General features: G+C 53.6%; 1 protein-coding gene across 4 annotated transcripts; it reads left to right on the top strand.

Annotated features, from left to right (window-relative positions):
- The first annotated feature begins 14 nt into the window (after nucleotides 1–14).
- On the top strand, nucleotides 15–25938 carry MTMR6 (myotubularin related protein 6). 4 transcript variants are annotated; one of them, XM_029048118.1, is made up of 15 exons: nucleotides 15–132; nucleotides 10654–10770; nucleotides 12917–13079; nucleotides 14397–14554; nucleotides 14782–14910; nucleotides 15634–15768; nucleotides 17068–17229; nucleotides 19330–19462; nucleotides 19826–19935; nucleotides 20504–20629; nucleotides 21165–21214; nucleotides 21322–21522; nucleotides 22414–22545; nucleotides 22640–22766; nucleotides 23636–25938. In XM_029048118.1, exons 1-15 carry the CDS (start codon nucleotides 109–111, stop codon nucleotides 23900–23902), a joined length of 2034 nt encoding a protein of 677 aa, XP_028903951.1. In that variant the 5' UTR covers nucleotides 15–108; the 3' UTR covers nucleotides 23903–25938. The 4 variants fall into 4 exon arrangements, with proteins under 4 accessions (XP_028903951.1, XP_028903952.1, XP_028903953.1 ...); XM_029048119.2 differs by lacking the exon at nucleotides 17068–17229; XM_029048120.1 differs by lacking the exon at nucleotides 21165–21214 and having other exon boundaries at nucleotides 21449–21522.
- The last annotated feature ends 2056 nt before the right edge of the window (nucleotides 25939–27994 follow it).

The raw sequence follows: 27994 nt of genomic DNA, 5'->3' as shown, positions 1-27994 counted from the left end.
CGCGGGGGCGGGGCAGGACCGGCCCGGGGGCGGCGGCCGTTGCTGTCGTCGTTGTCGTGGTTATCGTCGCTGTCGTGGTTATCGTCGCTGTCGTCGGCGCAGCCAGCGATGGAGCACATCCGCACCACCAAGGTACCCGCGACGGTGGGGGCGGGGAGGAACCCAGGCGCTCCCTCCCGGGGAGAAGACTTCTCCGGCCCTCAGTGACCTCATTCTGAGCGCTTAGTCCAGTGCTCTGCACATAGGAAGCGCCCCATAAATACCATTGAATGACTGAACCCCCCCCCCTCCAGCGCCTAGAACAGTGCTCTGCACATAGTAGGCGCTCAGTAAATATGATTGAATGACTGAATCCCCCCTTCCCAGCGCTTAGAACAGTGCTCTGCACATAGTAGGCGCTCAATAAATACGATTGAATGACTGAATCCCCCCCCCGCGTTTAGAACAGTGCTCTGCACATAGTAGGCGCTCAGTAAATACGATTGAGTGACTGAATCCCCCCCCCCAGCGCTTAGAACAGTGCTCTGCACATAGTAGGCGCTCAGTAAATACGATTGAATGACTGAATCCCCCCCAGCGCTTAGAACAGTGCTCTGCACATAGTAGGCGCTCAATAAATACGATTGAATGACTGAAACCCCCCCCCCCCAGCGCTTAGAACGGTGTTTTACACATAGTAAGCGCTCAATAAATACGATTGAATGACTGAATCCCCCCCCAGCGCTTAGAACAGTGCTTTGCACATGGTAAGCGCTCAGTAAATACGATTGAATGACTGAATCCCCCTCCAGCGCTTAGAATAGTGCTTTGCACATAGTAGGCGCTCAGTAAATACGATTGAATGACTGAATCCCCTCCCAGCGCTTAGAACAGTGTTTTACACATAGTAGGCGCTCAGTAAATACGATTGAATGCCTGAACCCCTCCCCCAGTGCTTAGAACGGTGCTTTGCACATAGTAGGCGCTCAATAAATACGATTGAATGAATAAATCCGCCCCCCAGCGCTTAGAACAATGCTTTGCACATAGGCGCTCAGTAAATACGATTGAATGACTGAATCCCCCTCCAGCGCTTAGAACAGTGCTTTGCACATAGTAAGCGCCCAATAAGTACAATTGAATGACTGAATCCTCCCCCCCTCCCAGCGCTTAGAACAGTGCTTTGCACGTGGTAAGCGCTCAAATTCGATTGAATGACTGAATCCCCCCCAGCGCTTAGAACAGTGCTTTGCACACAGTAGGCGCTTAATAAATACGATTGAATGAATGAACCCCCCCCCCGGGCTTAGGACAGTGCTTTGCACATAGTAAGCGCTTAACAAATGCCATCATTATTATTATTCTCCGGGCCTCAGGTCCCTCATCTGTAATACGGGGATGAAGACCGTGAGCCCCACGTAGGACAACCTCATCACCTTGTATCCCCCCCCCAGCGCTTAGAACAGTGCTTTGCACATAGTAAGCGCTTAACAAATGCCCTCATTATTATTATTCTCCGGGCCTCAGGTCCCTCATCTGTAAAATGGGGATGAAGACTGTGAGCCCCCCGTAGGACAACCTCATCACCTTGTATTCCCACCCCCACCCCAGTGCTTAGAACAGTGCTTGACACATAGCAAGCACTTTAAAAATGCCATCATTATTTAATATTATTATTATTACGCAGGGCGGCCAGAGGCCATGGCTGCCGCTGCCCAGTGCACTGTCCAAGACAGACGGTGACCCATTTTTAATGGGATTTGTATTTATTGGTTCATTCAAGCGAATTTATTGAGTGCTTACTACTACTACTAATAATGTTGATATTTAAGTGCTTACTGTGTGCCAAGCGCTTGGGAAAGTAACAGTGCAGCAATAAACAGTGACATTCCCTGCCCAGCCATTCTGTCGTATTTATCGAGCGCTTACGGTGTGCAGAGCACTGAACTGAGCGCTTGGGAAAGTTCAGCACAGCGGTAAAGAGAGACAGTCCCTGCCCACAGCGAGATCCCAGTGGAGAGGGTGTGGGAAGACCGATACCAATGTAAGTAAACAGACTTCAGTATAAGTAAATAAAATGAGAGATATCGGCATAAGGGCCTCCAATGAGCTCACATCCTGGAGTGGGAGAAAAAGACATGAATGTAAATAAATAAAATTACAAGTATGTGCATGAAATGCTTTGGAGCTGGGAGAGCGGAAGAGCAGAGGGATAAATAAAAAGACAGATGTGTAAATAAAATTATAGGTATTCAGCGCTTACTGTGTGCCAGGCACCGAACCGAGCGCTGGGGTAGACGTAAGCGAATCAGGTTGGACCCAGTCCCTGTCCCACCGAGGGCTCCCAGGCCTCATCCCCGTTTTACAGATGAGGTAACTGAGGCACGGAGAAGTTAAGTGATTTTCCTAAGGTCACACAGCAGGCAAGTGGTTTAGCCGGGATTAGAACCCACCGGCGGCCACCGCGACGGCAGCCCGGTGCCAGCGCTGGGCTGGACGCTGTGACCCAGCAGCGGTCGCCTCCGTAGCCACTCTGGGCTTTTGTGGCCCAGGTTATTAGCCGGCCCCTTCCGGGATTCCCGTTGGGCCCGGCTGCGTCGTCGCGTGCCCCGTGTCGTTGAGAAACTGCCTGGCCTAATGAATAGAACACGGGCCTGGGAGTCAGAGGACCTGAGTTCTAATCCCGGCCCCACTGCTTGTGCGTCGTGTGACCTTTGGCAAGTCAACAGACTTCCTCGTGCCTCCAGTTACATCCCTTGTAAAAGGGGGATTGATACCGAGTCGCGTGTGGGACACGGGCTGCGTTTACCCTCTTTAGTTAGTATCTACGCCGGTGCCTGGCACATAGGAAGGGCTTAATGAATTCTGTTTTTTAAAAAGTGGCTCTGGGGCAGGACCCGTTGCCCATGGGATGGCACAGCCCCTACCTGCAGAGCTGGGACTAAACCCCAGATCTCCTGGCTGCCAGAGCTGTGCACTTTTCCCTGGGCCAGCGGCCCAGATGCGGACATGCCCACGAGACCGTCGTCACGGCCGCAGGACGGAGAGCCCATTCAAGTCTCCCGCCACCTTTCCGACTTGTTCCCCGAGTCTCCCGACGGGCGACCACTGATCCTCTTCCAGCCCGTCCCCGGCCAGATCTAAAAGGGATTGGGGGGACCGCGGTGAGGTTCTGGCTGCTCCCCCTCCCCTTTCAATACTTAATATTCAACCAATCAATCGAATTTATTGAGCGCTTACTGTGTGCAGAAGACTCTGTTAAGGAAAGGACAGAATAATAGAGTTGGTCCACACGTTCCTTGCCCACAGCGAGCTTACAGGTTAGAAGGGAACAGAGCTTTGACCCCCCCTTTCGCTTGAATTTCTCACGGCAAAGCATTTAGCCGTCTTTTCTCAAAAGATCTTCGTCCCCGAACCAACCTAATGAAGGGAAAACCAGGACCGTGGGAGGCAGGAAAGTATCCAGATGTCCGCTTGGAAATTCACAGAACTCGAAGCCAAGAGAGGTACGAGGCGTGGGCCCGGCGGAGCCGAAGAGGGACCCGCCCAAGCATCTGTACTTCCTGTGTTCTGCCGCATTTAGCACAGGCATCATACCCTGCCCGTTGGGGAAGTGGTGTCGATAGCTCCCGTCACCTTCACGCTTTCCGAGTAGAAACTAGGAACCTGTGGGCTCTCTTCCAACTGTTTAATATTCTTCTCTGTACCCAAAGCCAAACGTTTCACGCGGGAGTCCGTCCTTTTAGTACGAGTTGGAACGAAACTCTCAGAAGAAGCAACTTCGAATGGATCGATAGAGTATTTCTCGAAACGCCTACCCCACGGAGAGCGCCGAACTACTAAGTGCACGGGAGAGCAGCAGAGCTGGTAGACGAGATCCCTACCCTGGAGGAGCTTTTGCTCTAGTCCGGGAGACACGCTAAAATAAATTACAGAAAAGAGGAAAGTGGAGTGTGCCGAGAAGTTAAGAGTTGATCTGGGTGGAATGGGTAGCGGTAAGAGGTCTGAGAAGAGTGGGAAGAATGACCGTTCAGATAAATGAGCCGGCCAGCAGAGAGAAGCGTGAATCGGAAAGGATGGAGACTGGAGGCAGGGAGACTGGTTCTTTACAAATAATTTTTGTCACGTTATTGTAAGGTGATAAAAGCGTAGGAGTCAAAACAATGTCTGGTTGGCCTGGGTGCAGCATTCCATAGACAACAACGATTCTCAGTTTTAGGCATAGGTAGAGTGGTATTTTGGGTTTAGGTGTAATGCGTGCGGTATTATAAACAATGGAGTTTCCAAGAGTAAAGCTACAGTTGGCCTCGTTATAAACTCAGGGACAGTTTTATGGAAGTCATAAACAACCGGAGACCTCGCGAGTCTGAGTTCTCTCCAGGTTACGGGCGCCAACTCTCACCCCGATGCCGGGCCCGCTAACAACAGTGCGGAGCCTTGGCCCCCAGGCCGTTAGAAAACGCTGCTCGCAGGAGAGTTGCCCTTGGGTTCGAAGCTGCCGCTGCTGCTGAAGAGATCGCATCCGTGAGACAGAGCACAGGCCTCGGAGGAAGACAGACCTGGGTTCTAATCCTGGCCCCGCCACCTGTCTGCCCTCTGACCTTGAGCAAGGAACTTGTCTCTGCCTCGGTGCCCTCATCTGCAAAACGGGGATTAACACCGTGAGCCCTTCGTGGGGCACGGGCCGTGTCCAACCTGGTTAGCTTGTATCTACCCCGGCCCTTAGAAGAGTGCTTGGCGCCTAGTAATGGCTTGACAAATACCGTCTTAAAAAACGGAAAGAGCGCCGCGGAGAGCGAATCTCTTGCCCATTTGTCCTCCGGTCCCAATGAAATGCAGGCAGGCGCCTTTCCTGGCCGTCCCGACTGAGCAGTGTTCAGACGCCGAGGGTGACGGCACCTCCGCCTCTCCCTCAGCGGGAGGCTGGAGCCTCCTGGGTTTCCTAGAGGAAACCCATTTTCTCCTGCCAGCCGGCCACGTGCTCGAGTCGTGTGGTGGTGAGCGCACGAGGAGTTGCCGTGTGCAGAGCACCGCACGAGATTCTCGGACGCGCCCGGTGCAGCAGTAGAGGTGGCCGGCCTGATCCCAGGTCCCCAGCGTCAGGCGGCACACGCAGGGAGACGGCGACGAACAGATGCAGCCCGTGGTCCCGGTACAGCAATGTCTCGGAGACCTCAGTAGCAGCAGCAGGACACCACCGTGCCCTTCTCGCCCACTTCCTAAACCACAGTGAGTCAGACACCCCAGTGGCTTAGTAAGGGCTCGGGGGATTTTCCACCGTATTGCCAAAAGCAGGAGAAAACCCAACCGATGATAGACGGCTCAAGTAGGCCACTGTCCAGGCACGCACAACTGAAGAGACCAGGCTGGACAGTGGCGGAAACAGCAGGGCGGGTGTGGTTCCGTGGGCCCAGACAGCCGTCGCGACATTAGGATTAAGCGCTTAGTTCAGTGCTGTGCCCACAGTAAGCGCTCAGTAAATACCGTTGTTCGATTGATTAGGTATGGATCCCGGCGATCTGTTCGAGCGCCCCAGGGTGAGGGCGGTGGGATCCGAGAGAATCAAGACAAGATTGAGCCTCGGGAATTCCGCTGCTCCAGTTTATCCCGGATCGATGGTGAAAACGCACTGTCGTAGTGTACGGGATCCTGAGAAAAGGTGGGGAAACATGGAATTATTGTTCTCCATATTCTCCGACAGCTGGGCAGAGTTGAAAGTGGCTGATTCAGGACAAGCAAAAAGAAACACATCCTTAAACAGTAGGGTTTTTTTTACGGTATTTGTGCCGGGCACCGTGCTAAGCTCTGGGATAGAAACAGGCTACTCAGGTTGGAAGCAGCGTGGTCTTGTGGATAGGGCACAGATGTGGGAGTCAGTGGAGCTCTAATCCCAGCTCTGCCACCTGTCTGCTGTGTGACTTGGAGCAATAATAACAATTATTATTATTATTATGGTATTTGTTTAGGGCTTATTATGTCCCGGCCACTGTACTAAGCATTGGGGTGGATACAAAGAAATCGGGTTGGATAAGTAAGTCACTTAACTTCTCTGGACCTCAGTTGCTTCATCTGTAAAATGGGGATTAAGACTGTGAGCCTTATGAGGGACAGGGGCTGAGTCCAACCAGATTAGCTTGCATCCACCTCAGCGCCTAGTAAAGTGCCTGCCACATAGTAAGTGCTTAACAAGTATTAAAATAAACACTGTCCGTGTCCCATGTGGGGCTCCCAGAATTGATCCCCATTTTACAGATGAGGTAACTGAGGCACCGAGAAGTTAAGTGACTTGGCCAAGGTCACCCAGCAGACAAGGGGCAGAGCGAGCATCAGAATCCAGGTCCTTCTGACTCCCAGACCTGGCCTCCGTCCACTAGGCCAGGCTGCTTCTCGTGGAATGAGCATGTTTGGAACTCCCAACCCCTGGAAATTTGGAAGCAGAAGATAGGCATGATCATTTTATCCTCTGCCCCTCTCGCTAGAGTGTAAACTCCTCAGGGGCCGAGATCATATCTACTCTAAATTATAATCTCTGTTCCAAGCGCTCTGCATGCAGGTGTTCAGTCCATGCTATTGATCGCCTGGATCAGCAGGGAACGGAAAGGTCCATGCTGGGTTGTTGGACAAAAACAAAAAAATCCCCAAGGGGTAGAAGGGGTAGCTGGTGGTACAAGCCCTGAGTTTGAGGATGGGTATAGGGGTGTCAGGCACCCCACTGATCCTCTCGGCATCCTGCCTTGTCTCTGTCCGGATAATACCCTGAACGGGCTAGTCTTTCCACCCAGTGTGGCGTGTTATGTTCTTCCCGTGGAACCGATCGGTAGGTTAATTGATGACTGTAAGTGCCATGGGTCGAAAAGCTCACCTTGGCATGGTGGGCTTGGAAAATGTCCCACCTCCTTACGGCCCGGAGTCCCGGGAAAGGAAACGTTTAGGTTCATTTCATCATCAGGGTGGGAGGCGAGAGTGAAGAGCCCCCCCACCCCCCCTTTATTTCTCAGGAATTCAGAAGACACGGTTTCGTAGAGTACGGATTTTCACTCAAGCCGAACGACAGAGTCAGTAGAGATGAGGGAGCAGAGTGGGTATGTTTTCTCACCCACCTGTGCCCAATTTCTCTTAGGCTCCTCTTGATTTATCTTCCCTGGGTCTGGGACTGGACCCGAGAGTCAGGACTTCTTATGATGGCCGTTTTAAATGGCTGCTGATGGGGTTAAAAGGAGGAATAGGCTTTGGTTCCTGGAACTATTTTATTAATTAATGATTTGTGCCTTTACATCGCAACGGTGATCAATCCGGTCCGCCTCCGAAATTTGCCACGCTGCCCTCTTAACCTTAATAATACATGAATGCTCTTAGTAAAATGCAGCCTCATCATCCTACACCGCTGTAGTTACCGTTCTAGAAAGTGGAAATGATGGGGCCTCCCAGTTGTACACCCGCTTGATTGTCAGAGTGTGAGATCCTTTAACTCCCTCCTCTAATGTGTTTGCAGTGAACGTGGGCTGTTTTAAAGAAATCTATTCTAAGGCGACGTTTGCCAAGTACTGAGCCTCCCCTTACCCGGGACTCTAGTCATCAGCATGTCTAAAGTCTTTCTTTAGGAGCGATTCAAAACCTAGGAGACTCCTAAAAGGCGATGCGTCCACTTCATAACAGTACTCTTCATACAGTGAGCGCTCAATAAATATCGTTGCTTGATTGATTGATTCAGAGGAATGCCGGATCCACCCATTAGGAATATCTACTTGTTTTGTTGTCTGTCTCCCCCTTCTAGACGGTGAGCCCGTTGTTGGGTAGGGATTGTGTCTGTCTGTTGCCAAATTGTACTTTCCAAGCGCTTAGTTCAGTGCTGTGCACACAGTAAGCTCTCCAAAAATACGATTGAGTGAATGAGAGGCTCACCGAGCCTGTTCATTAGAAACTCGGGGTCCAAGTCACTGCTGCCTTCACTCGCAGATGGCTCCGGCGAGGCCGGGCTCCTTCTCTTGTTTAGGGTTCTGGTCCCCGTCGGCTTTGGCACTGCCATTCCTCCAAACTGCAGCTATTGTTTTCCATTCGGTTGAGCTGGTCCTTCCCAACTGCTTACTTGGCAGATGGCTGGAGTGTCTGTATTTTCGGGACTATCAATAGGTGGAATGCTTTATCCGTACCAGATGGCTTGTCTTTTTCACTGTGGGCCCTTCCTGGAAGCATCGTGGGCCCGTTTCTTCCCCGACGCCCTTGGCAATTTTAAAAAATCAAAATAGATGAAGCTCCAGGGAAGTTCCTTGGGAACCGGGAATGGGCCTCGCGGGTCCTCGTATTTTCCCAAGTGCTCAGGACTTCAGTTTCCTGAGATGTGGAAGCTACCCACCCCTGTTGGACAGAGGTGCAGTTTGGCGCTTATGAGGTAAACCTGTCAGGGGCCGTGTGAGAAGCAGCTTGGGCTAGGGGATAGAGCACGGGCCTGGGAGTCAGAAGGACCTGAGTTCTAATCCAGGCTCCACCACGGGTTTACTTGGTAACCATGGGCAAGTCACTTCTCTGTGCTTCAGTTACCTCATCTGTTAAATGGGTATTTAGACTGCTAACCCCAGGTGGGGCACGGACCGTGTCCACACTCGTTAGCTTATATCTACCCCGGTGCTTAGTATAGTGTCTACCAGAGCACTTAACAAGTACTGTTAAAAAAAAAGCCAGAAGAATTGCTAATGAGAAATGATTAAGACAGCGATGTCTCCGTAAAGGTCTTTTGTCTGCCTCCAGACCTAAGATGATGTCATGCATCGGTTTCAGATTAGGCAGTCTAAGATCTGGAGAGAGCTTTGTGTCGGAAAAGACGGCAGGGGCGGGTGGATGCGTCGCGGACGTCACTGCGTCCTCACGAGGTGTGACGGGTCCCGCGGCCGCCGCTCGAAGCCTGCTCGGGGAGCCCCTTCAGCCGTCACAACCGGAAGCCTTTCCCTCTGCCCCGGCTCTTCCTCCGGACTGTAGGGGAGCCCAGAGATACCAGTCAATCCATGATCTTTATGGAGCGTTTACTGCGCGCGGAGCACTGTACGAAGCGCTTGGGGGAGTACAGTATAACAGAGTTGGTAGGCGCGATCCCTGTCCACAAGAAGCTTGCAGCCTACCGGGGGGAGCCACCAGGCCTAGTCTGCGCTTCCCATTAGCAGAGGAGAAACCTTCCCTAACATTTATCCATCTCTGCGTTTCCTCAGCTTCCATGATAACTAGTTCTCGTCCTAACGGACCTCTCTCAGAAGCAGTGAGGCAATCTAGAAGAAAGAGCCCAGTGCGGGGAGTGCAGAGGGCCCGGATTCTAATCCCAGCTCCGCCGCTTGCCTGGTTTGACTGATCGGGGGAGTCACTTCACTTATCTGTGCCGCCCCAGTTTCTCCATATGTAAAGGGAGGATTAAATCCTACCCCCTCCCCTTTAGACTGTGAGCCCCGGGTGGGACAGGAAACAATGGTCCAACCTAATTTGTGTCTGCCCCGGCACTTAGTACAGTGCTTGACACATGGAAAACACTTGATAAGTACCCTAATAATAATTATTATTACTGCCAGCCAGTTTAAAATTAGTTGCTTCTTTTTAATTTCTTCAGCGGGAGACTTAATGGGTTCGTTATCGAGTGACGGTCTTTCATTAAATACATTTGACAAGATTCTCAGCCCCACCCTCCCGAAGCCTTAAGGCCCTCAAGATGTCTTTGTCAGGTGGTGGATGGAGCTTGCCAGATCGAAGCATCATTTTGGAAGACGGTTTTCCGGGCGGGGTTTTCTGCCAGGCTTGGACCGGTGGCGGGAGTGACGGCGGCAGAGCCGGCGCTCGGCACTGACGTGAATCCGTGGGGGTTTCCAATGGGACCTTTGTTTTCCGAGGCAAGAGGCGCCAGCCCCGCCTCTCAGCTCGCCCCAAGAGGAGACCGTGCAGGCTCCGATGCTCAGCTCCCAGCCCGGCGGCATGGATAAACTGGGATTTTCGCTTGCCTGAACTGGAATTAAAAAAATTTAGTCTGCCTGAGAGACAGGACTGACATCTGAGAGAGCCCAGCCCCGTCCCAGCCCCTCCAGACAATCAGGAGGCTGCTTGTGTGGGCAGCCCCATTGATCCTTGCTTCTATCGTCAGCTCCTCGAGGGCAAGAGAATGTGTCTACCAACTCTGTTGTGGTCTCCCAGGCACTTAATACAGTCCTACACCCTGTACCACTGATCGGTTGATTGGCAAAAAACGAACCCAGACAAACAAGTAAATGTGCACTTTCCCTCTCTCCTCATCTCCTACCCCTCCCTCCACAGGAAGAGAAGGAAAAGGGATCGAGGGAATGTAGGGGAGAAAGTCAGAGCGGGGGAGAGGCCCAGGGGAAAGAACCCGGGCCTGAGAGGAGATGGGTTCTAGTCCCACATCTGCTTCCGGCCTGCTGAGTAACCTTGGGGAAATGAGTTGAACCTCTCTGGACCCTAGTTTCTTCATCTGTAAAACGGCGATAAGATCCCTGCTCTCCCCCCGCCTCTTAGACTGTGAGCCCTGAGCGGGACAGGGCCCGGGTCCGAGCTGATCATGCTGCGTCTTCTCCAGGGGAGTACGGGTCTTACGAGATACAGTGCTTACGTGGGAAAATCTAAGTGCTTTTTCCATGCCGCCTCTGGGACGCAGTGAATACTGACTCCCTTTCCGTTTTCTTTCAGGTGGAGCAGGTGCGGCTGCTGGACCGGTTCAGCAGCAGCAGCAAATCCTTAACGGGGACGCTGTATCTCACGGCCACCCACCTGCTCTTCATAGACTCGCTCCAGAAGGAAACCTGGGTAAGGATTCGCCCCGCCGTCGCGTGGAGCCCACTCACGGCACAGTCACCTTCTCTAGCCATTCAATCAATCAGCCCACGGCGTCGAGCGTTTCTACGTGCGGAGCACCGTACTAAGCGCTTGGGAGAGTACGTACAACAGAGTTAGCAGGCACGTTCCCCGCCCACGGCGAGTTTACAGTCTAGAGGGAGGTTGTAGTCTCGCACTCCTTTCCCTTGCCTCACACTTGATGAAAGTGTAATCACTGGGCAGCATTTTCCTCTGAAGAACCATTCCACTCCCTCCTAGCCCGCCTCCTGGCCGTGGAGCGATAGGGCGGTGTGAATCCGTAACGTTCCCTGAGGAATCTGGGGCTTGTCTAGCAGGATGGCGTTCCTCTCCTGTAGATTATTATTATTAATAATAGTAATAATCATATTTAAGGAGCGCTTAGTGTGTGCAAAGCACTGTACTCAGCGCTGTGGATCCCTCAGGACCTGCCATTCTTTACTCACCAAGGCCAGTCCTGACCTCTGCTTGGGGCAGACGGCCCGTGCAAGCGCTTAGTACAGTGCTTTGGACACAGTAAGCACTCAGTAAATATGACTGAATGAAGACCCTGAGATTAAGGCTGCCCAGACTTCAGTTTTCCAGTTCTGCACTCTCGATGATAGATCTCGGCCAGCCCTAGCAGCCGTCATTTGGGAAATGGCAGCTTTTAGCGGTCAAATGCGAAGGAACTTTATTTAAGCTCCCTGAAGGCAAGGAACCACCTTCTAAGCACTTAGCACAATGCTCTGTCCTTAGTGTAGACACTTTGGTACTGTTGGTGGATTAACTGATGGATCGATTGATTTACTAGTACCAGATGGGTGACTTTCCGACTGATTTAGCATGAGAGATCTTTTTTAATACAGTTGCAGGTGAAATTGGGAATGCCCGTAGCCAGGCCTTGAATCAGTGTTTGGTCTTTTGGGAGGGGAAAGTAGGAGCTTTTTCATGTCTGTTTACCACTGAACCAGGACTAAATTTTGACTAACTCGCATCATGGAGCAGGAATCCAGGCTCTTAAAGGTCAGTCGTAAAACCTAGGTCCAGTCCAGTAATCTTATAGCTACCAGCCCATAGTAAGCGCTTAATAAGCACCATGAAATAAAAAATACAACACGCACCAGCTGAGGATTTTAAACACTGGCACGACTGTGTTTGAGCCCGAGAACCTTAGGCTTTATAAGCAAACTCAGAATGGACTGAATTCCTGTAGCGGTGATGTGAACAACACAGATTAAAGAACACAATAAATTATTTCGGTGAGGAGAATCTGTGGTGGAAGCCCTGCCATAAAATGTAAGCAGTGCTTTTAATAGATCTCATATGTGCGGTGTCTTCGCCAAATCAGTCGAAGCCTCAGAGCTGTTGTGGCAGGGTAGGATTGATCTAAAACCTCATTCTCCATTAGAGAACCATGCTTCAAGGCTTCTGTTTGACTCACACCATGCTCGTACAGTCACGAGAGGCATGAAAACGTTGACGGATTGCCGGAAGGCGGCCTGTTTCAGCAGCTCTTACATTTGAAGGCTGATGCTTGTGTCAGGCAGAGGTTCTCAGAGCCTCACGTTCGGGAGAAAGAGCGTTGGGGCGGGCCGGAAGCGAGCCGCATCGAGCACGGGAGAGCAGCCATTCCTCCCGATCCCGTGCCCCGTTGGGGCCGGGTGTGCCCACTGCCGGGAGAGCAGCCCCGGCTCCTAATAATAATAATAATAATAATAATTCTGTTATCTATTAAACCCTCACTATATGCCAGGCACTGAGCGCTGGGGTGGTTACAAGCAATTCAGGTTGGACACCGTCCCTATCTCCGTGGGACTCACAGTCTCAATCTCCATTTTAGAAATGAGGTAACCGAGGCCTAGAAAAGTGAAGTGGTTTGCCCAAGGCCACACAGCAGACGTGTGGCGGAGCCAGGAAAGACCCGTGACCTTCCGACTCGCAGGCTGGGGCTCGATCCACTCCACCGTGCTGCTGCTGCTGCTCCTCCACCCGCGGCGCCCGGAGCAGGGAGTGGAAACCTGCGTCGCGGCAGAAGACATTTCCGACCGTCTCTTCCCACCCACTGGGAAAGATGGGACTGACCGACCGTCTGCTCTCCTCTCTTCCGCTGCCGTAGATCTTGCACCACCACATTGCGGCCGTGGAGAAGCTTGCCCTGACCACATCCGGGTGCCCACTGGTGATCCAGTGCAAGAACTTCAGGGTCGTGCACTTCGTGGTCCCCCGGGAGAGAGACTGCCACGACATCTACAACTCCTTGCTGCAGCTCTCACGACGAGGTAGCGGCTTCTTGGGCGGACGTCGGCTGGTCTGGTCGCGGGGAGGGGATTTCTAGAGAGCAGCCCGACCCCGCGGTGTTTCCGAATGAGGGACTGGGAGGCAGACGGACCCGACCCGCCGATCCCTGCCGATCCTGCCCCAGGCAGTCCGGTCCCGAGAGAGCTAGGCTGGGGGTCGGCGGGGGTCGATGGGGTGTTGCCTAGGCAACCGGCAACCTGGGTGCTGCGAGGTGGGGATTTCGGGAGGCACGTGACACCCCGAAGAGCAAATAGTCGCCAGGGGCAGACTGACGCGCACGCCCGGGGTCGGAGCCCTGGATGAGTTCCAGGGGCTCCAGTTGGGCAGTGCCGATCTCCGGTGCGCCGGGCTGCTCCCCCCTCCCCCTTTGGCCCGGAGATTTCCAGGGAGCCCCAGCTCTGGGCCCTCAGTGTTGGTCTCGTTTTCGTGTCGAGAACCATGAAAGATTGCAGTAAAGAACTGGAACAAATAGGAAGTCCCCGACAGTGCTCACCCCACCCATTTTTTTTTTGGAGGACTTCATAAATCTCACTTCCTGGTTTTTCAGGATGCTCATTCCAGGAACCTATTTCTGAGCTGGGTTTTCAAACTCAGCCAAAATAAATGAGAATTAAAACCGTTCTCCCTGACTCTCCCCCTCTGCCCCGGGGCGGTGGTCCCTGCCAGGTGTGGGGCAGTCAGTCCCATGTCGGAGTGGAGGGGGCAGAGAGGGGAAGGTGGGTCCGTGTGCACGTGATTCCTTTATACGGGGCAGGTTCCTGAGGGTCCGTGGGAGCCGGCAGGGTGGCTGGCGATAGCCGGTGGCAGGGTGTCATCGGCAGGGCAGCTCTAGCCCCGCTTCCTTGTAGCCCCCTGCCGGAGTGGGGAAAGGATAGTGGTGTGTGGGAGGAGGTCGGGCTGGGGTCTGGACCGCTGCCCCTGTCCTAGCGATTCTTGTGTCGCAAAAAGAGAATCGGGGTGATGTGAGGAGTCTGCTGTGGCCCATCCCCTCCGAGCCCAAGGCCCTCAGGACCGTTGGGCGGGGGAGTCGGGCACCGGTGTGGCCTGATACCTCGCGAGACCGGGGGCTCCCCAGAGCCATCTCTATCCCATAAGCTATTGCTTTCTGGTGGTGTTCTAAAACGGGAACGGGTGCAGTGTAATTTAAAGAATGAATAGAATCGGCCATGCTTAACTACCCATTCGGACCCATGCTCGGCTGACTTTGGTCGTCAGGGAACTCTTTTCTCGAGAGAGTGCTTAGGGCCCGTGGGCCCAAGCCTCGGTTCAAACCGGCCTCCGTGTCCTGCCCCCCACAGCTGCCTACGATGAGCTGTACGCGTTTTCTTACAACCCTAAGCAAAATGAGTGCGAGCGCGTGCAGGGCTGGCAGCTGGTTGCCCTGGCTGCCGAATACCAGCGGATGGGGGTGCCCAACTCCAACTGGCAGCTGTCCGACACCAACCGGGACTACAAGGTAAGGCCGGTCCCGACCACGCCGCCGGCAGCGGGGCCGGGGCAGTGGTCGCGGGGTGGTTTGGGTTGGGAGGCAGGGGAGACCCGGCCAGCCCGTGCCGGTCTGTCGGGCCTCCCGCTGGCGCTCACCGACAGCGACGCGGAGCCCGGCATCCGCGTTCCTCGGACGGCCCCGGGCCTCCCGACCGCTCTGGGCCCGTTGACGGATGTAGCGGGCGGTCCCTGCAGATCTGCGAGACCTACCCCAGAGAGCTCTACGTTCCCAGGATCGCGAGCATTCCTGTCATCGTCGGCAGCTCTAAGTTCCGGAGCAAAGGCAGGTTCCCGGTGCTGTCTTATTTCCACTCGGAAAAAGAGGTGCGTTGCGTCCACGCGGCCTGAGGAGGGAGGAGACGTTGACCTTTGGGGAGGCCCGGGGCCCCGAAGGCTCGGGATGGTATTTTACCGCTGATCTGTGTGGCGGTGGGGTAGGGCGGCATCGCACCGTCGAACTGGGTGACCCGGTCCTGGCCACTGACGTGAGTATGCGGTGGGCTGGGAGACATCGCATCGATGCGCCAGGTGACCGGGCCCTCGTCGGTTTGGGGAAGACAGGAACCGTGGGGGCCAGCAGAGGCCGGCAAAAAGCAACTTACTGACGTCCATCACCTCGTTGGAGGGCAGTGCCCTTCCGGGGAGGCCACCACCGTCTCTCGCCCTGTTTCCGACTCCACAGTGGGCTGGTGGGCCTATGGGGAAATGCTCGAGGCAGCCCAGAGAGCATCTGGGGCCTGGAGGGGTTTCACCGGCGGAGCATTCCAAGATACTCTGTTTTCAAAATGGTGCCCACTGGCACCTCAAGGGGGTTCGTGGGAGAAGAGCATTTTGATATGACGTCCGGAGGCTGGGTGGGGATGTTCTCTGAAGAGACGCCTTGTCCCGGGCCGGATACCTCTGATCCAGCTGGAAGTAGGGCCTCTTGTTTTCACCTTTCGACGGACGAGTGAGGAGCTCGGAGTTGCCGCCTTGGCTCTCCGTCGGCCTTCCGTTTGCCTGGAGGATATTGAGCTGTTCCCCCCCTGGATTTCGTTTTTTCCCCAGGCGGCCATTTGCAGGTGCAGCCAGCCCTTGTCAGGGTTCAGTGCCCGGTGCCTGGAGGACGAGCACATGCTTCAAGCCATCAGCAAAGCCAATCCGGTCAACCGCTATGTGTACGTCATGGACACCAGGCCCAAGGTATGACTCCCGCCACATCCTCAGCCGGCTCTGGTGGAGACCAGAGTAAGGGCGGGAGCGGGGGCGAAGCCGCCACCTTGCCGTTTTGGGGGAGATTCCGCCTAGGCCAGGGGAGACGAGCCATCATCGGGCATCACACACGGGAGTTGGTGTTCTCGGTCCTGGAGCTGGCGGACAAAATGGAGTCTTCTCACGGGAGGGTCGGGGCACGTTGGGCGTCGAGATCTGGCTAAAATTCTGAGCAGATTGAGAGGAAGGCTGCTCACCCCTCTCCTGTCACCCTCCTCTTCTGGGAGCATGGCTGGCTGGCAGATGGAGCTCTGTCCTCATCTCTCTCTACCCCTTCTCCCCTCCCCTCCGCCCCCCACGTAGCTCAGGGGTTTGGGGGCAGGGGGATTTTGAGCTTGCCTTTGGAAGGTGGCTTAGAGGGTAACTGTCGAGATCCTACGCTTCATGAATTTGCCCGTTCAGTTGGCCCAGGTGTCGAGAATAACCACGTGACGGTTCTATTCCACGCAGAGGTTTGGGTCACCTTGCACCAGCCGAGACGACGGTCAGTCACGACCGCGTAAACCGATCACGGCCCGGATAAGATGGGAAGCGTGTTGGGGACGGCAGGTCCCTGCCTCTGCCCCCACAGGAGCCGAAGCCCCGCGTTGGCCAGGATGGAAAGCCCCCTGGGCTCCAAGACTTCCCGGGGTGGCCGGTATGGAGATCTGATACCAACATGAAGCAGTAGATCCTTAAATAGATGTGAGCAAGACATATCAGACAGCAGCTGGTGACTTTTAACCCCAGGAAAACTTATTAAACAAGAACTGAAAAATAATAATGCTGAACAAGCGTGGCTCAGTGGAAAGAGCCTGGGCTTCGGAGTCAGAGGTCACGGGTTCCACTCCCCGCTCTGCCCCTTGTCAGCTGTGTGACTGTGGGCAAGTCACTTCACTTCTCTGTGCCTCAGTTACCTCATCTGTAAAATGGGGATTAATCGTGAGCCTCACGTGGGACAAACTGATGACCCTGTATCTCCCCCAGCGCTTAGAACGTAGTAAGCGCTTAACAAATACCAACATTATTATTAACAAGGACATCTTCCATCTGGTTGGCAGTTCTTATGCCGCAATAAATTTGGGCAAAAATAAGGGAGACAGGTCTACGTTTTTGGGTTGTTGGGTTTTTTCCCCCCATTTTAATAAGCAAGCGGAAACAAACAGCTCCCATCTACCCCGGAAATTAACGTCATTCTGGGTTTACAGTTGGCGGTGAACGTCCTAATGATACTTTTGATTTTTGTTCCAGCGTCCCGAGCAGAGCTGGAAGGCAGCCCAAAAGAACATTGGCAGAATTCTAGTGAGAATCTCCTCAAAAATCTGGACAGATGAGAAAATGAGAGAGAGCGATGAGAGAGCACGAGCGAGCTGTTCTGAGCCCAGTAACGTTCCCAGGCAGTTTTATGGCAAGGTGGTAGCTTAGCCATTGTAGAGACCGTCCCCACCCTTCTCCCTCCGCTCCCCAGGATTGCGTGACGAGAGGTGGAGGGAGTCAAGGAAGCCAACTGCCTTTCTGGCTTAAGATTTTTGAATCGTCCATCGGAAGAAGCGGCATGAGCCACAAAGCCTCCCGATGTGCAGGAAACCGTCCTTTGTTAAATAAGTGTTTCAGGATTTAGGGTATCGGGGACATTTCCAGCAAGGAAGCGTTCGGGTTTTTTTTCTTTATTTGGGTAGCTAGTGGGTGGATCGGTTGATGAGCGACAGGGTGGTTTAGTGGATAGAGCACGGGCCTGAGTGTCAGAAGGACCTGGGTTCTAATTCCGACTCCACCATATGTTGCTGTGTGACCTCGGGCAAGTCACTTAACTTCTCTGGGACTCAGTTACCTGATCTGTAAAACGGGGATTAAGAGTGTGAGCTCCATGTGGGACAGGGACTCTATCCACCCGATTACCTCGCATCTACCCCAGCGCTTAGAAGAGTCCTTGGCACATAATAAGCCCTTAACAGGTACCATGATTATTATTATTAGCAATTAATTAGAGCCAGTTTTCAATATGCATTGTAACGGAGAGCTGTGTGAGGCATTCAGCCGTCCCGACCTGGGTTAGGTATAATTCTCAGCCCTATGGTTGATTACTTTTTGCAGGAACTCTCACTCTGTCCCTTATAAATGCCCTCCCCTAGATGTGCCTCTTAATCTTAGCCCGAAGCCTGGTAATGTGCTAATGGAAAGCACCTGGGCCCGCGAGTCAGAGGACCTGGGTTCTAGTCCTGCTCCGCCACTTGTCTGTTGCCTGACCTGGGACAAGTCACTTCACTTGCCTGTGGGACCTGATGATTTTGCATCTATCCCAGTGCTTAGTTCAGTGCTTTGGCATGTACTAAGTGTTTAATGAATACAGTTATTATTATTTATTAATGTCGGTGCTGGTTTACGACTGCACCGCGGACGGATGCCTTTGGAAAACTCTCTCCTAGCCATCCCGCAGGCTAAGCAGCTGGTGAATTTAGGGCGGCGGGGTTCAGAAGCAGCGACTAGCAACCTATGGGGCTGGGGAGAGTGGCGTCGCTCCAGGGATAGACGTAATAACCAAGTCCATCAGGCCAGTCGAGGGCAGTTTGGCGAACTGTCTACGTTATGACTCTGAAGCCCGGAATGTAGGATCTGGGCCTCGATCCTGGCTGCTAACTTTTCCATTTAAGCAGGGGGCAGAAATGGGGCTGGGGTAGGGGGGCCGGCTTCCAAGAGCCAGCAGGCCAAAGCCTGGGTCTGGTCTGGTCAGATCGTTGGGATGATCAAGGCCGGGAGTGTGACACCCACAGCCCCCCTCCCCCGGTGACCGGCACCCACCAAATTCTCAATGGTAAAGCCAGTTGAAGCGGGACATCTGCTGCCCCGGAAGGCCTGTTTATCTCTGGTCAGTCCCCAGGGTGATAGATTTGAACCCGGCATGGTAGGGGAGCCTGCGGTAGGCAGTTGCACGCGGGGATTGGGGTAGGGGTGAGAGGGCAATCCCCAAGAGCCCTGGGCAGTCCTGGGAGCGATATAAAAGATGGAAAAAACAGCCGTCCCGGAGGGACAGACCCGGGAGGGTCAAAGGCAAGGCCTGGCTCCTTGCCCTGCATCCGGGCCCAGAAGGATCCCCGGCACGGTCCAAACCAAACACTTATTACAGTGCAGTGCATTCAGTAGGTGCTCAGTAAATGCCACTCCCCTACTCAAGTGGCCACAGAGGGTGAGGAGCAGAAAGAGCGGTCGGCCGCTCACCCCGTGGCTTCCCCCGGGGCCGGCAGGACGTTCTTCACTTCCACCAAGCGAAAGTGGTTCCTGCCCCAGATCTTGTCCAGTTTTTGTTTCGGTAGTTTTTCCACTTTCGACCCAAGATCCTGCCACCGTTGAATATGTGCGGACAGAACCCTCGCGTGCGTCACACCGTCCTTTCTGTGACGTTCCCGTCATCCGGCAACCAGTCAGAGCCCCATCTCCGTCCCTGGCTCCGAAGAAAAATCCGCTTTCGGCCTTGCTTCTGTGACGGCCATTTTTTATTTTTTGCTTTCATTGCAGCTGAATGCTATAGCCAATAGAGCTGCTGGGAAAGGCTACGAGAATGAAGACAATTACTCCAACATCAGATTCCAATTTGTTGGAATTGAAAACATTCACGTAATGAGGTCCAGTCTGCAGAAACTTTTGGAAGGTAGGGCTTCCTGCTAACTGGGGCTCTGGCCGGGTCCCTGGGTGCAGCGGGGATTTGTGGGGTACAATGCTCGTGTTAACAGCGGACTGCTTGCCGGGCTGATTGCCCTGGGACCTTCAGCACTGCATTTTTCTCTGTTACTATCAGTTGCGTCGTCTTTTATGTTCAGCCGATGATCGTGTTTTTGCCCCGAATATCAAATATTTTCACAGCGGCCTCTGCAGGGGTGCCTTCATCAGTAAATTACCTAATTTTTTTGACCCCGTTCCCCAACCCTCTGACCGCAGGTCTTCCAGTTCCCCCGAGGCTTGGTGGCCGAAGGGAAAGCAGAAATCACGTGAATGTTTTGTTTGTCTGTTGCAGTCAGCGGTACGAGGGCCCTGTCCGTCAACGATTTCTTCTCGGGTCTGGAAAGCTCTGGGTGGCTCCGCCATATTAAAGCCGTCTTGGATGCTGCGATATTCTTAGCTAAAGTAATTCTGATCGCTCCTGACTGTATTAGGGAGTATCTTGGGAGGGAGGGAAGCGCCCGAGGGCGGGAGTGGGGAAAGGTGGTTACCTTGTTTGTGTCCAACCCGATTTGCTCCTATCCGCCCCACCGCTTAGTAAGGTGCCTGGTGCACTCAGTAAGCATTTAACAAATACCACAATTATTATGAATTATTTTTAGCACCCTCACAGGTGCTTATCCTTCAGAAGCTGATTCTTCACTCTCGAAGTTTTTCTGGTCATCTCCCACAGTAGCGTTCAGAAAAACTGGTTTTTCTCAGTGAAGCGCATTTCATCTCGAACCTTACTATCATAGGTTCCAAAATAGGGCCTTCCTTCGGATCTCTCTTATTCCCTCCCCGGAGATGCTTAGACTGGCTTATGTTTCCGGGAAACGGCCCTCCCTCAAGGGACCCCTGGGCACCCCTGGCCCTAAACAGCCCCCTCTGTGGGAGTCCAGAACCGCTCTGCCGTCCTGCCTGGGGTGTGTCTTTTGCCTACGGGCTGGTTGACGCACCCAGACCGGGAGCTCAGCGGAGTGTCCCTTTGCAGGCGATAAACGTGGAAAACGCAAGCGTGCTGGTCCACTGCTCCGACGGCTGGGACCGGACCGCGCAAGTTTGTTCCCTCGGATCCCTCCTGCTCGATTCCTACTACCGGACGGTCCGAGGATTCATGGTGAGGGTTCCCCCGGCGGGCCGTGCCGTTCAGAGGCTTGTTCTGCCAGGGCTGCGGAGTCCAGGAGCTGGTGCCCGAGCCGGGACGTGGGTAGGACAGCAGAGGGGGAGGCCTGGTTTAAGTAGCGCGATGGAGAGCAGGGTTCTCGCTGCTGCTGTCTTCTCTTGAGCACCTAGCACAGGGCCCCACGCTCATTAAATACCGGAGGTAATCGATTAAACCCTGGGAGGAGAACTGCCCAAAATCCTCTTGTCCGACTTAGGTCAGATAAACCAGCACAAAAACTGAACTCAGTCGGGCACGGCCGTCTATGAGACGGCCACCGAAGGGATTCACTTCGGAGAATGGGGTGAAAGACGGACGAGGGACCCGAACGCTAGTGGGGTGGGGAGAGGGTGTTGCAGGGGGTATCGGAAAAGAGATTCGAATTGACAGCCTTCTCATCTGCCCATAAAAGAGGTTGGGATGTACTTTCCGAACGAATGGGTTCCAGTCAAGCAGTTTGAACGGCCACCCAAGTTTCTTTGCCTTTCAGGTTTTGATAGAGAAGGATTGGATCTCCTTTGGACATAAATTTTCTGACAGGTAGGCCCCAGTGTGGGCGACGGTTCTCGAACAGCACGAGGCGCTCCCCGGCTCCCGCGCCCAGCCTCTTTAGTCCGGGCTTTCTAAAACCGTTGCTTTGGGGGCAGGTGTGGCCAGCTGGGCGGCGATCCCAAGGAAATCTCGCCGGTCTTCACCCAGTTTCTGGAGTGCGTGTGGCACCTGAGCGAGCAGTTCCCACAGGCGTTCGAGTTCAACGAGGCGTTTCTCCTCCAGATCCACGAACACGTCCATTCGTGCCAGTTTGGGAACTTCCTTGGGAATCACCAGAAAGAAAGAGAAGATCTCAAGTAAGATGGCTTCCCAGTTGGAGCCCCCGGGAGAGCAGAGATGAGAGTCGAGCCGATGACACAGCCTTCGCTGTCCAGCAGCCCCAATCCGGGCTGAGTTTTTCCACAGAGCCTGGGCGGCCCTGTCAGGGGCTCTGGGCCTGCCTTTGCAGTTTTCCCCTGGGTTTTGTTTTGTTCCGTTCCCGAACACTCGCTTTTCATCAGAAAATCGAGGTGTTCTGGGGCCTTCTCTGCCTTGGGGCGTCAGGAAGTGACGGATGAAGGTGCTGATGGTCTCCCCCGCTGCTCCTTCCGCATCCGTGGTCAGGGTTGGCCAGGGCCCGGGCCGGACAGGCTGACGGTAGTATTTCTTCATTCAGTAGTATTTATTGAGCGCTTAGTATATGCAGGCGTAAACGGGGCATTTCTTGGATCCCAGCAGCTTCCACGGAGCCTTTTCTCCAAAACTGATTGCAGTGCTCGTCGGCGGGGAAAGCCTGGGAGGTGGGATTGGAGCCTCTCTGTGCCGGCGGCTGGGACTGGGCTCGGGACTAGGGGATAGAATCCCACTGCCAGTGAACGCTGCAGTTGGCGACGTTTTGGAGAAATGGTCCACAGGAGGTGGGGAGCTTGAGGAAGAGTGAGGGCCCTCATTCCTCTCCTCTCCCTCCCCCTCATTGCACCCCTGCAACCTTGGCACCTCTTCTGGGGAGGTTCCCTCAGAGACTGGGAAGGAATCCCGAGGTCCAGTCCTCCTCCCACCCCAGGACCTCTACCGAAGGTACTCAGGGGAAGAGAGCCCGAACACGCAGGGGTGGGAGTGAGACCGGGAGGCATTTGGGAAACACGAAAGCCAGTGCACGGCTCCTGCGGGTGAGAGCTGGACATCTCATTCCTCCCGGTTTCATTAAGGTTGAGAGAGAAGACATATTCCCTGTGGCCTTTCCTGTTGGAAGACCTGAAGAAGTACCTGAATCCCCTGTACCGTCCGGAGCCTCGGAGGTTCGTGGCCCTGGAGCCCAGCACGGTGCCTTTCCACTTGAAGTAAGTTGGAGAAGTGAGCGTCGGCCTCGTGCTCCCGAGAGAGCGGGATCTGTTGCGATCACGGTTGTGTCTGCCTTCTGTGCGTCTCGTAAAGGTTCTGGCGAAGTATGTACCATCAGTTCGATCGGACGATGCACCCCCGGCAGTGCGTGTACAATCTCATTATGAAGAAGAAGGAGCAGAACCAGCAGTTGGAAAAGGAGATTCGAGAGCTGGAAGCTGTAAGTGCTCGGAAACTTAAAATGGCGTAGATTCGAAACCATAAGGAGCCACTTTTGTATTCGTTTTATTGACGTAATAAATCTTCCGCGTTGATTTTTCTCACTTTAAAGCCCACGCTGTCTTTAAAGTCGGCAGGCAGTGCGGTTTTTAGTCCGGAACTCAGTGAGAGAAAAGTCTTGAGGGCACTAGGGCTCTTGCTCCTTTCCCTCCCTGCACCCGTCAATCGGGGCCTCTGCACGTCACCTGCCATAGTTGGCGACTGCTCCTGGAGGCCTCATTCCTGGCCGCTGCCTTTGAGGAAAGTGGCTTCCAAGACCGGGGGGCCGCTGATTGCTGTGGGCTGTACCCAGGTGTGGTGCGAAGCCCAGGGCAGTCAGTGACCCCCGGGGTGGGCCGTAAAGCCCAGCGGTTCCCCAGCCGTGTTCAAGTGGAACGATCGAGACTCGGAGCTCGGCAAAACCGAATCAGGTAGGAGAGGGAATTCAGACCGTCAGCGGGCCCATCCGGGCCTGTGTCATTCACACTGGATGTTATTGACGTCAGTGGTTCTGCCCGGGGAAATCACCTGACCTTTCTGGGACTCAGTTTCCTCAGGAGTAAAATAGGGAGAAGAGCCCTGGTTCTCCCTCCCTCTTAGACTGTGAGTCTCGTGTGGGACAGGGACCGCGTATCACCCCCCAGGACCTGGCTCAGTGCTTGGCACAGAGTAAGGGCTGAATGAGTGCTGTCGTTATTAAAAAAAAGACTGCAGCCCTGCGGGAGTTGGGGGAGTGGAGGGAGGAGCCAAGGAAGGGAATCAGAGAGACTAGAATTTGTATCTGTTTATAGAAATGCTGAGCATCATTTTTCCCATTTGGACTTCTCCCAGAAAATCAAGCAGACGAAAACGAGACGTTCGGACGAGGCCCCCACCAAGGAGTGTCTCCCCCCGGGCCAAACCCCGGCCCAGCCGGGCCCGAGAGCCCCCCCGTGCTTCCGGAAGGAGCAGCGCCTGGGGCCCGCGACCGGCGGCGACAAGACCATCGACCGCAGCGACCCGCCCGACAACCGCTACCGGGACTTGGCCGAGGAGTTCTCCAAGGCGGATCCCGCCATCGTCGGCTTGGAGTGTGGCGTGGCCAGGATGGCCTGCTAGCGGCCCCGGCGAGCGACCGACGCGGTCCCGCTCGGGCCGGGGCCGGGGTTTCTGAGGGCGGCGTGGGCCCCGTGGCCCGACCCCGGTGTGTCTCAGTGGTCCGCTTCGCTAGTGTTGCCAAGAGCAGCCCGCCCACAACCCGGTGAGGGGCAGGGGGACGGGACGGGGAGCAATCCTCCCTCCTCCCTTCCTCTTCCTTCCTCCCCCACCACTATCTTCCCACTGCCCCCACTCTCCCTCTCTCTGTCCTGAGGGAATCGGCCAGGTTGGTGACAGTCTGGGGTCTGTAGTGGTAAAGAGAAGAGAGGCCCTGGGGAGGATTTCATCCAATAAAGTTTGCACTACACGCTTGAACACGGACCTTATTTTGGTGTACGCATTCACTCCCGCCAAGCAGGAACAAACCCCCCGCAGCTAATTTTGGTGGGGCAGAAATGACAGAATGAGCTTTTAATTGTTTGGGAAGAGCTAGGTGCTCACCCTCAATACAGTGTACGCCGGCCAGCTTATCAGAGGCAACGGTCCCACCTCGGGACTTCAGAGCCATTCGTCGCTTGCTGCCTAACCGGGCCGGGACCTGGGACGTCGCCAGGGTCGGGCACGTGCACAACTCGCTTAGGACTGCGACTCGTGTGTTTCCAGTGAGGGCATTTTACCGATCGTTAATTCGCCCCGCGGGCGCCTCGCAGGATGTAAAGCGTAAAAACTGAAGTATACTTTAATCCTTTGAGGGCGGTGGTTTGGAAAGCATAGTAGAAATGAGTAAAGAGATGGTGTTCTCTCCCTGCCATCCAGGCAGTCGTCTCCAAGTTTCACTAAGAAATGGGAAAAGCCGGTAGCTTGGTCTCTGCTCGGCTGCGGAGATTTTAAAGAAGAGGTACTTTCGGGCCAGAAAGGAATTTTTATTGTGGGCTGATGAGAAAGGAGAAAGGTTAGCATTTTAACGACCTCATTTGCAAAAAAGGTTGCATTCGCCACTTAATTTTCTAACTTAGCCAGTAGGTTAAGGCCCATTTTTGTAAATCACCTGTGCCGGGTCTTGGTGCATCATCCGTGTTTCTGCCGGTCTGTTTTTCTGTGCTGCTGAATCGGGATGGGGAAACTAGTTTTTGCTTTTTAAACGGAATCCCCAGGTGTTGGGTGCCTCTTTTTTGAGGAGACGTATAAGCACAAAAAAAGCCAGGGTCTGGGTTAATGTGTTCGACTGGATTTTGCCCTACTTGGTAACCGAGTGTAGGCGCCCGTCTTTATCCTCATCGGTGTTTGGTTCACGTCAGAAAGCCTAGTGACTCAGTCCACAGTCTCTGTTCGGTAGAAGCTGAATGTTGGAGTGGCCCAGAAGGCTCGAATCCCTCGGGGAGTGGGCTAGTGGGGAGAGCCGTCGTCTCAGCCTCGGGCTCTCTCTATTTCCCAGATGATCGTCTCGTCAGACGCGTCCCTCCGCTTAGGTTTTTAAAAAGAAATCTGCCTCAGTGGATCTGAAAGTCTGATCCCTTCATCCCTCAAACATCTCTGTAAGTGCGTATTATAAAGAAAGCTTCCTTCAGAAACAGTTGCCGAGTTGTACTGCTTGTGAAGTTGGTATTTTTACAGATGTGAGCTCCCGTCTTTAAGCATCGGAAGACGGAGTGTTTGTATTTTTGTGTCTGCAGGTTTGCAGCAAAGCCAAGCTTTTGTGCCTTGTTACTTGGTTCCGGGAGCTGACTTCAGTAGAACGTGGAAACTTCCCCGGGCAGGTTTATCGTGTTCATCCTTTGGGTTTCATTTGTTCTGTATCCCTCTTACACACAGACACAAACACACCCAAAATATGGAAGCTATTAGAGGTTCAAAATCTCCCACAGGGTAGAAGCGAGCCAAACCCAACTGTACGTCTTGTAAAATTGTCTCTGTGTTCGGTGTGAGGATATATAAAATGTATATTTTTTCGTTTATTTTGTGCTAATTAAGTATGTAGCCTTTATTTTGGATGCTTTGGGGAAACTGTCAACCCTTTTTTTAAGTTAAATATTTAAATAAATCTTTGCTGCAGTAAAGCATGTCAAGAGAGTTATTGAAATGAACAGCGGTACTTGATGAGCTCAATCTCTTTCCATCTTCTAATGCAGTGCAGGACTGGCTGCGAACGAATCTGAGGCTGACAGTTTATATTGACAACACTCTTAAGTTAGCGTTGATAAATGACTCCCCCCTACCTGTCCCCAAAAGAACAGTTTTAAATGTCCTTGTTCGGTCCAAGGACATTGATTATCTCCTACCTATCCCCGTGGTTAGTATAGTCCTTGGTAAATAGTAAGTGCTTAATAAATGCCATTTTTAAAATTATCATCGTCATTATTAAGACCCCTTTCGCCCCACTCCTCTAAACCTCACTTTGAAATGCCCTTTTCTGAAAGTGTCCGGATAGCACTATCCAGTGCCCCAGCGACAGAAAAATGAGGAGCAATGGGAAGTCACCATCAGCTTCCATTTCTGGAATTCTTGCCCTATATCCTTTTGCCAGAGCTCCTAACGGCCTTCCCTAAACCACATCATTCCCTAAACCTCCTCCTCCTCTCCTCCTCTTCTTCTTCCTTCTCCTCCTCCTCTTCCTTCTCTTCCTTCTCCTCCTCTTCTCCTCCTCCTCTTCCTTTCCTCCTCCTCTTCTCCTCCTCCTGCACTGGGCTTTGGGGAGGCAAGGTGTACTTTTGGAAGGCGATCTTGAAATTTGGAAGGATAGATTTAGAGAGACCCTTTTAGACGGCAAGAGAACTTTCTAGAAGACTAGCTTTCAACTCGATCGGTTGGTAGTTACCATGATTATGAAGTGCTTACTGTATTGTGAGTCCTGTCCTAAGTGCCGGGGTTAGGTAGGGTACAGTTAGAGCAGACACATCGGGGCCCTGTCCCAGGTTGGGGGGGCTCTAAGGCCGATATCAAAAGGGGAAGCGGGAAAGAAATCAAGATACTGGTGGTTAAGAGAAGTAAACTGAGAGAGGTGGAGGCTTGCTGTCCTTTATCACTGGCAATTATCCTGTAAACTCTCCTCTCTTCAATAGCACATTATCTTATTGGCAGTTCTGCTTTCCAGGGCCCCACCATGACTAATTAAACAAAATAGAGCAGGGAGCCTGTGCCTTTCCAGACTGCACGAGCGCAATCGCCGGTGACCTACATCCGGGGAAAGACCCAGGGGAGGGCCCCAGAGAGCTTCCGATGCCCATTGTTGGGCTTCCTCGGAATTCTTCCTCTCCCCCTCCCAACGTGGGCACGGTCCTCTTCCTTCCTCCACGTTGCCCCCTCCCTCCTCCTCCTCTTTCCCAGCTAGGGAGGAGGCAGTCAGGGCAAGCGGGCACTGACACCACCAACCAAACCCCCACAGAGAGCCCAACTGGCCCAGGCTTCCAGCCCGCGGAGACTGGCACAGACAACGTCCGGCCAGGCCGGGGCCGTCCTGTCCGCCGAGGAGATCGCGGCTCGTCCCAGGTCGCGCGTCGGCTGGCCCGGGGAGCCCTTGCCCAGGGGGTCAGCCCCCCGGCACTCCTCGGCCATGCCCGTCCTTGGAGGTTGTGTGCTTTATTGTCGACCTTTAAAAACTTCCTGCTGCTTAAGACTGTGCTCTGCACTCAGAAGGCTCCAGGTAACGACGCTCTGTACTCAGTGGGCACCTGGTACTGTGCCGTGCAACCAGCAGGTGCGGGATACAGTGCTCTGCCCTTGGTAGAGTTGGGCCCGTGTTAGGTGCCAGATACGGTGCTCTTCGCTTAGCATTCATTCATTCAATTGTACTTATTGAGTGCTTACAGTGTGCAGAGCACTGTACTAAGCGCTTGAAGAGTACAATTTGGCACCAGAGACAATCCCTACCCAACCACGGGCTCACAGTCTAAAAGGGGGAGACGGACAACAAAACATATAGACAGGCATCACTACCAACAGAATAGATAAACAGAAAAATAGATAAATGCACATCATTAATAAAACAGAGCAATAAATATGTACAGATATATACAAGTGCTGTGCGAAGGGGAAGGGGGTAGGGATGATATTGGTATTTGTTAAGCGCTTACTATGTGCAGAGCACTGTTCTAAGCACTGGGGTAGATACAGGGT

The sequence above is a fragment of the Ornithorhynchus anatinus genome, chromosome 20 (genome assembly GCF_004115215.2).
Source record: "Ornithorhynchus anatinus isolate Pmale09 chromosome 20, mOrnAna1.pri.v4, whole genome shotgun sequence".
In the NCBI taxonomy this organism is placed as follows: Eukaryota; Metazoa; Chordata; class Mammalia; order Monotremata; family Ornithorhynchidae; genus Ornithorhynchus; species Ornithorhynchus anatinus.
The sequence above is the reverse complement of the archived record's forward strand: the minus strand, read 5'-3'. Positions and strand labels throughout refer to the sequence as shown.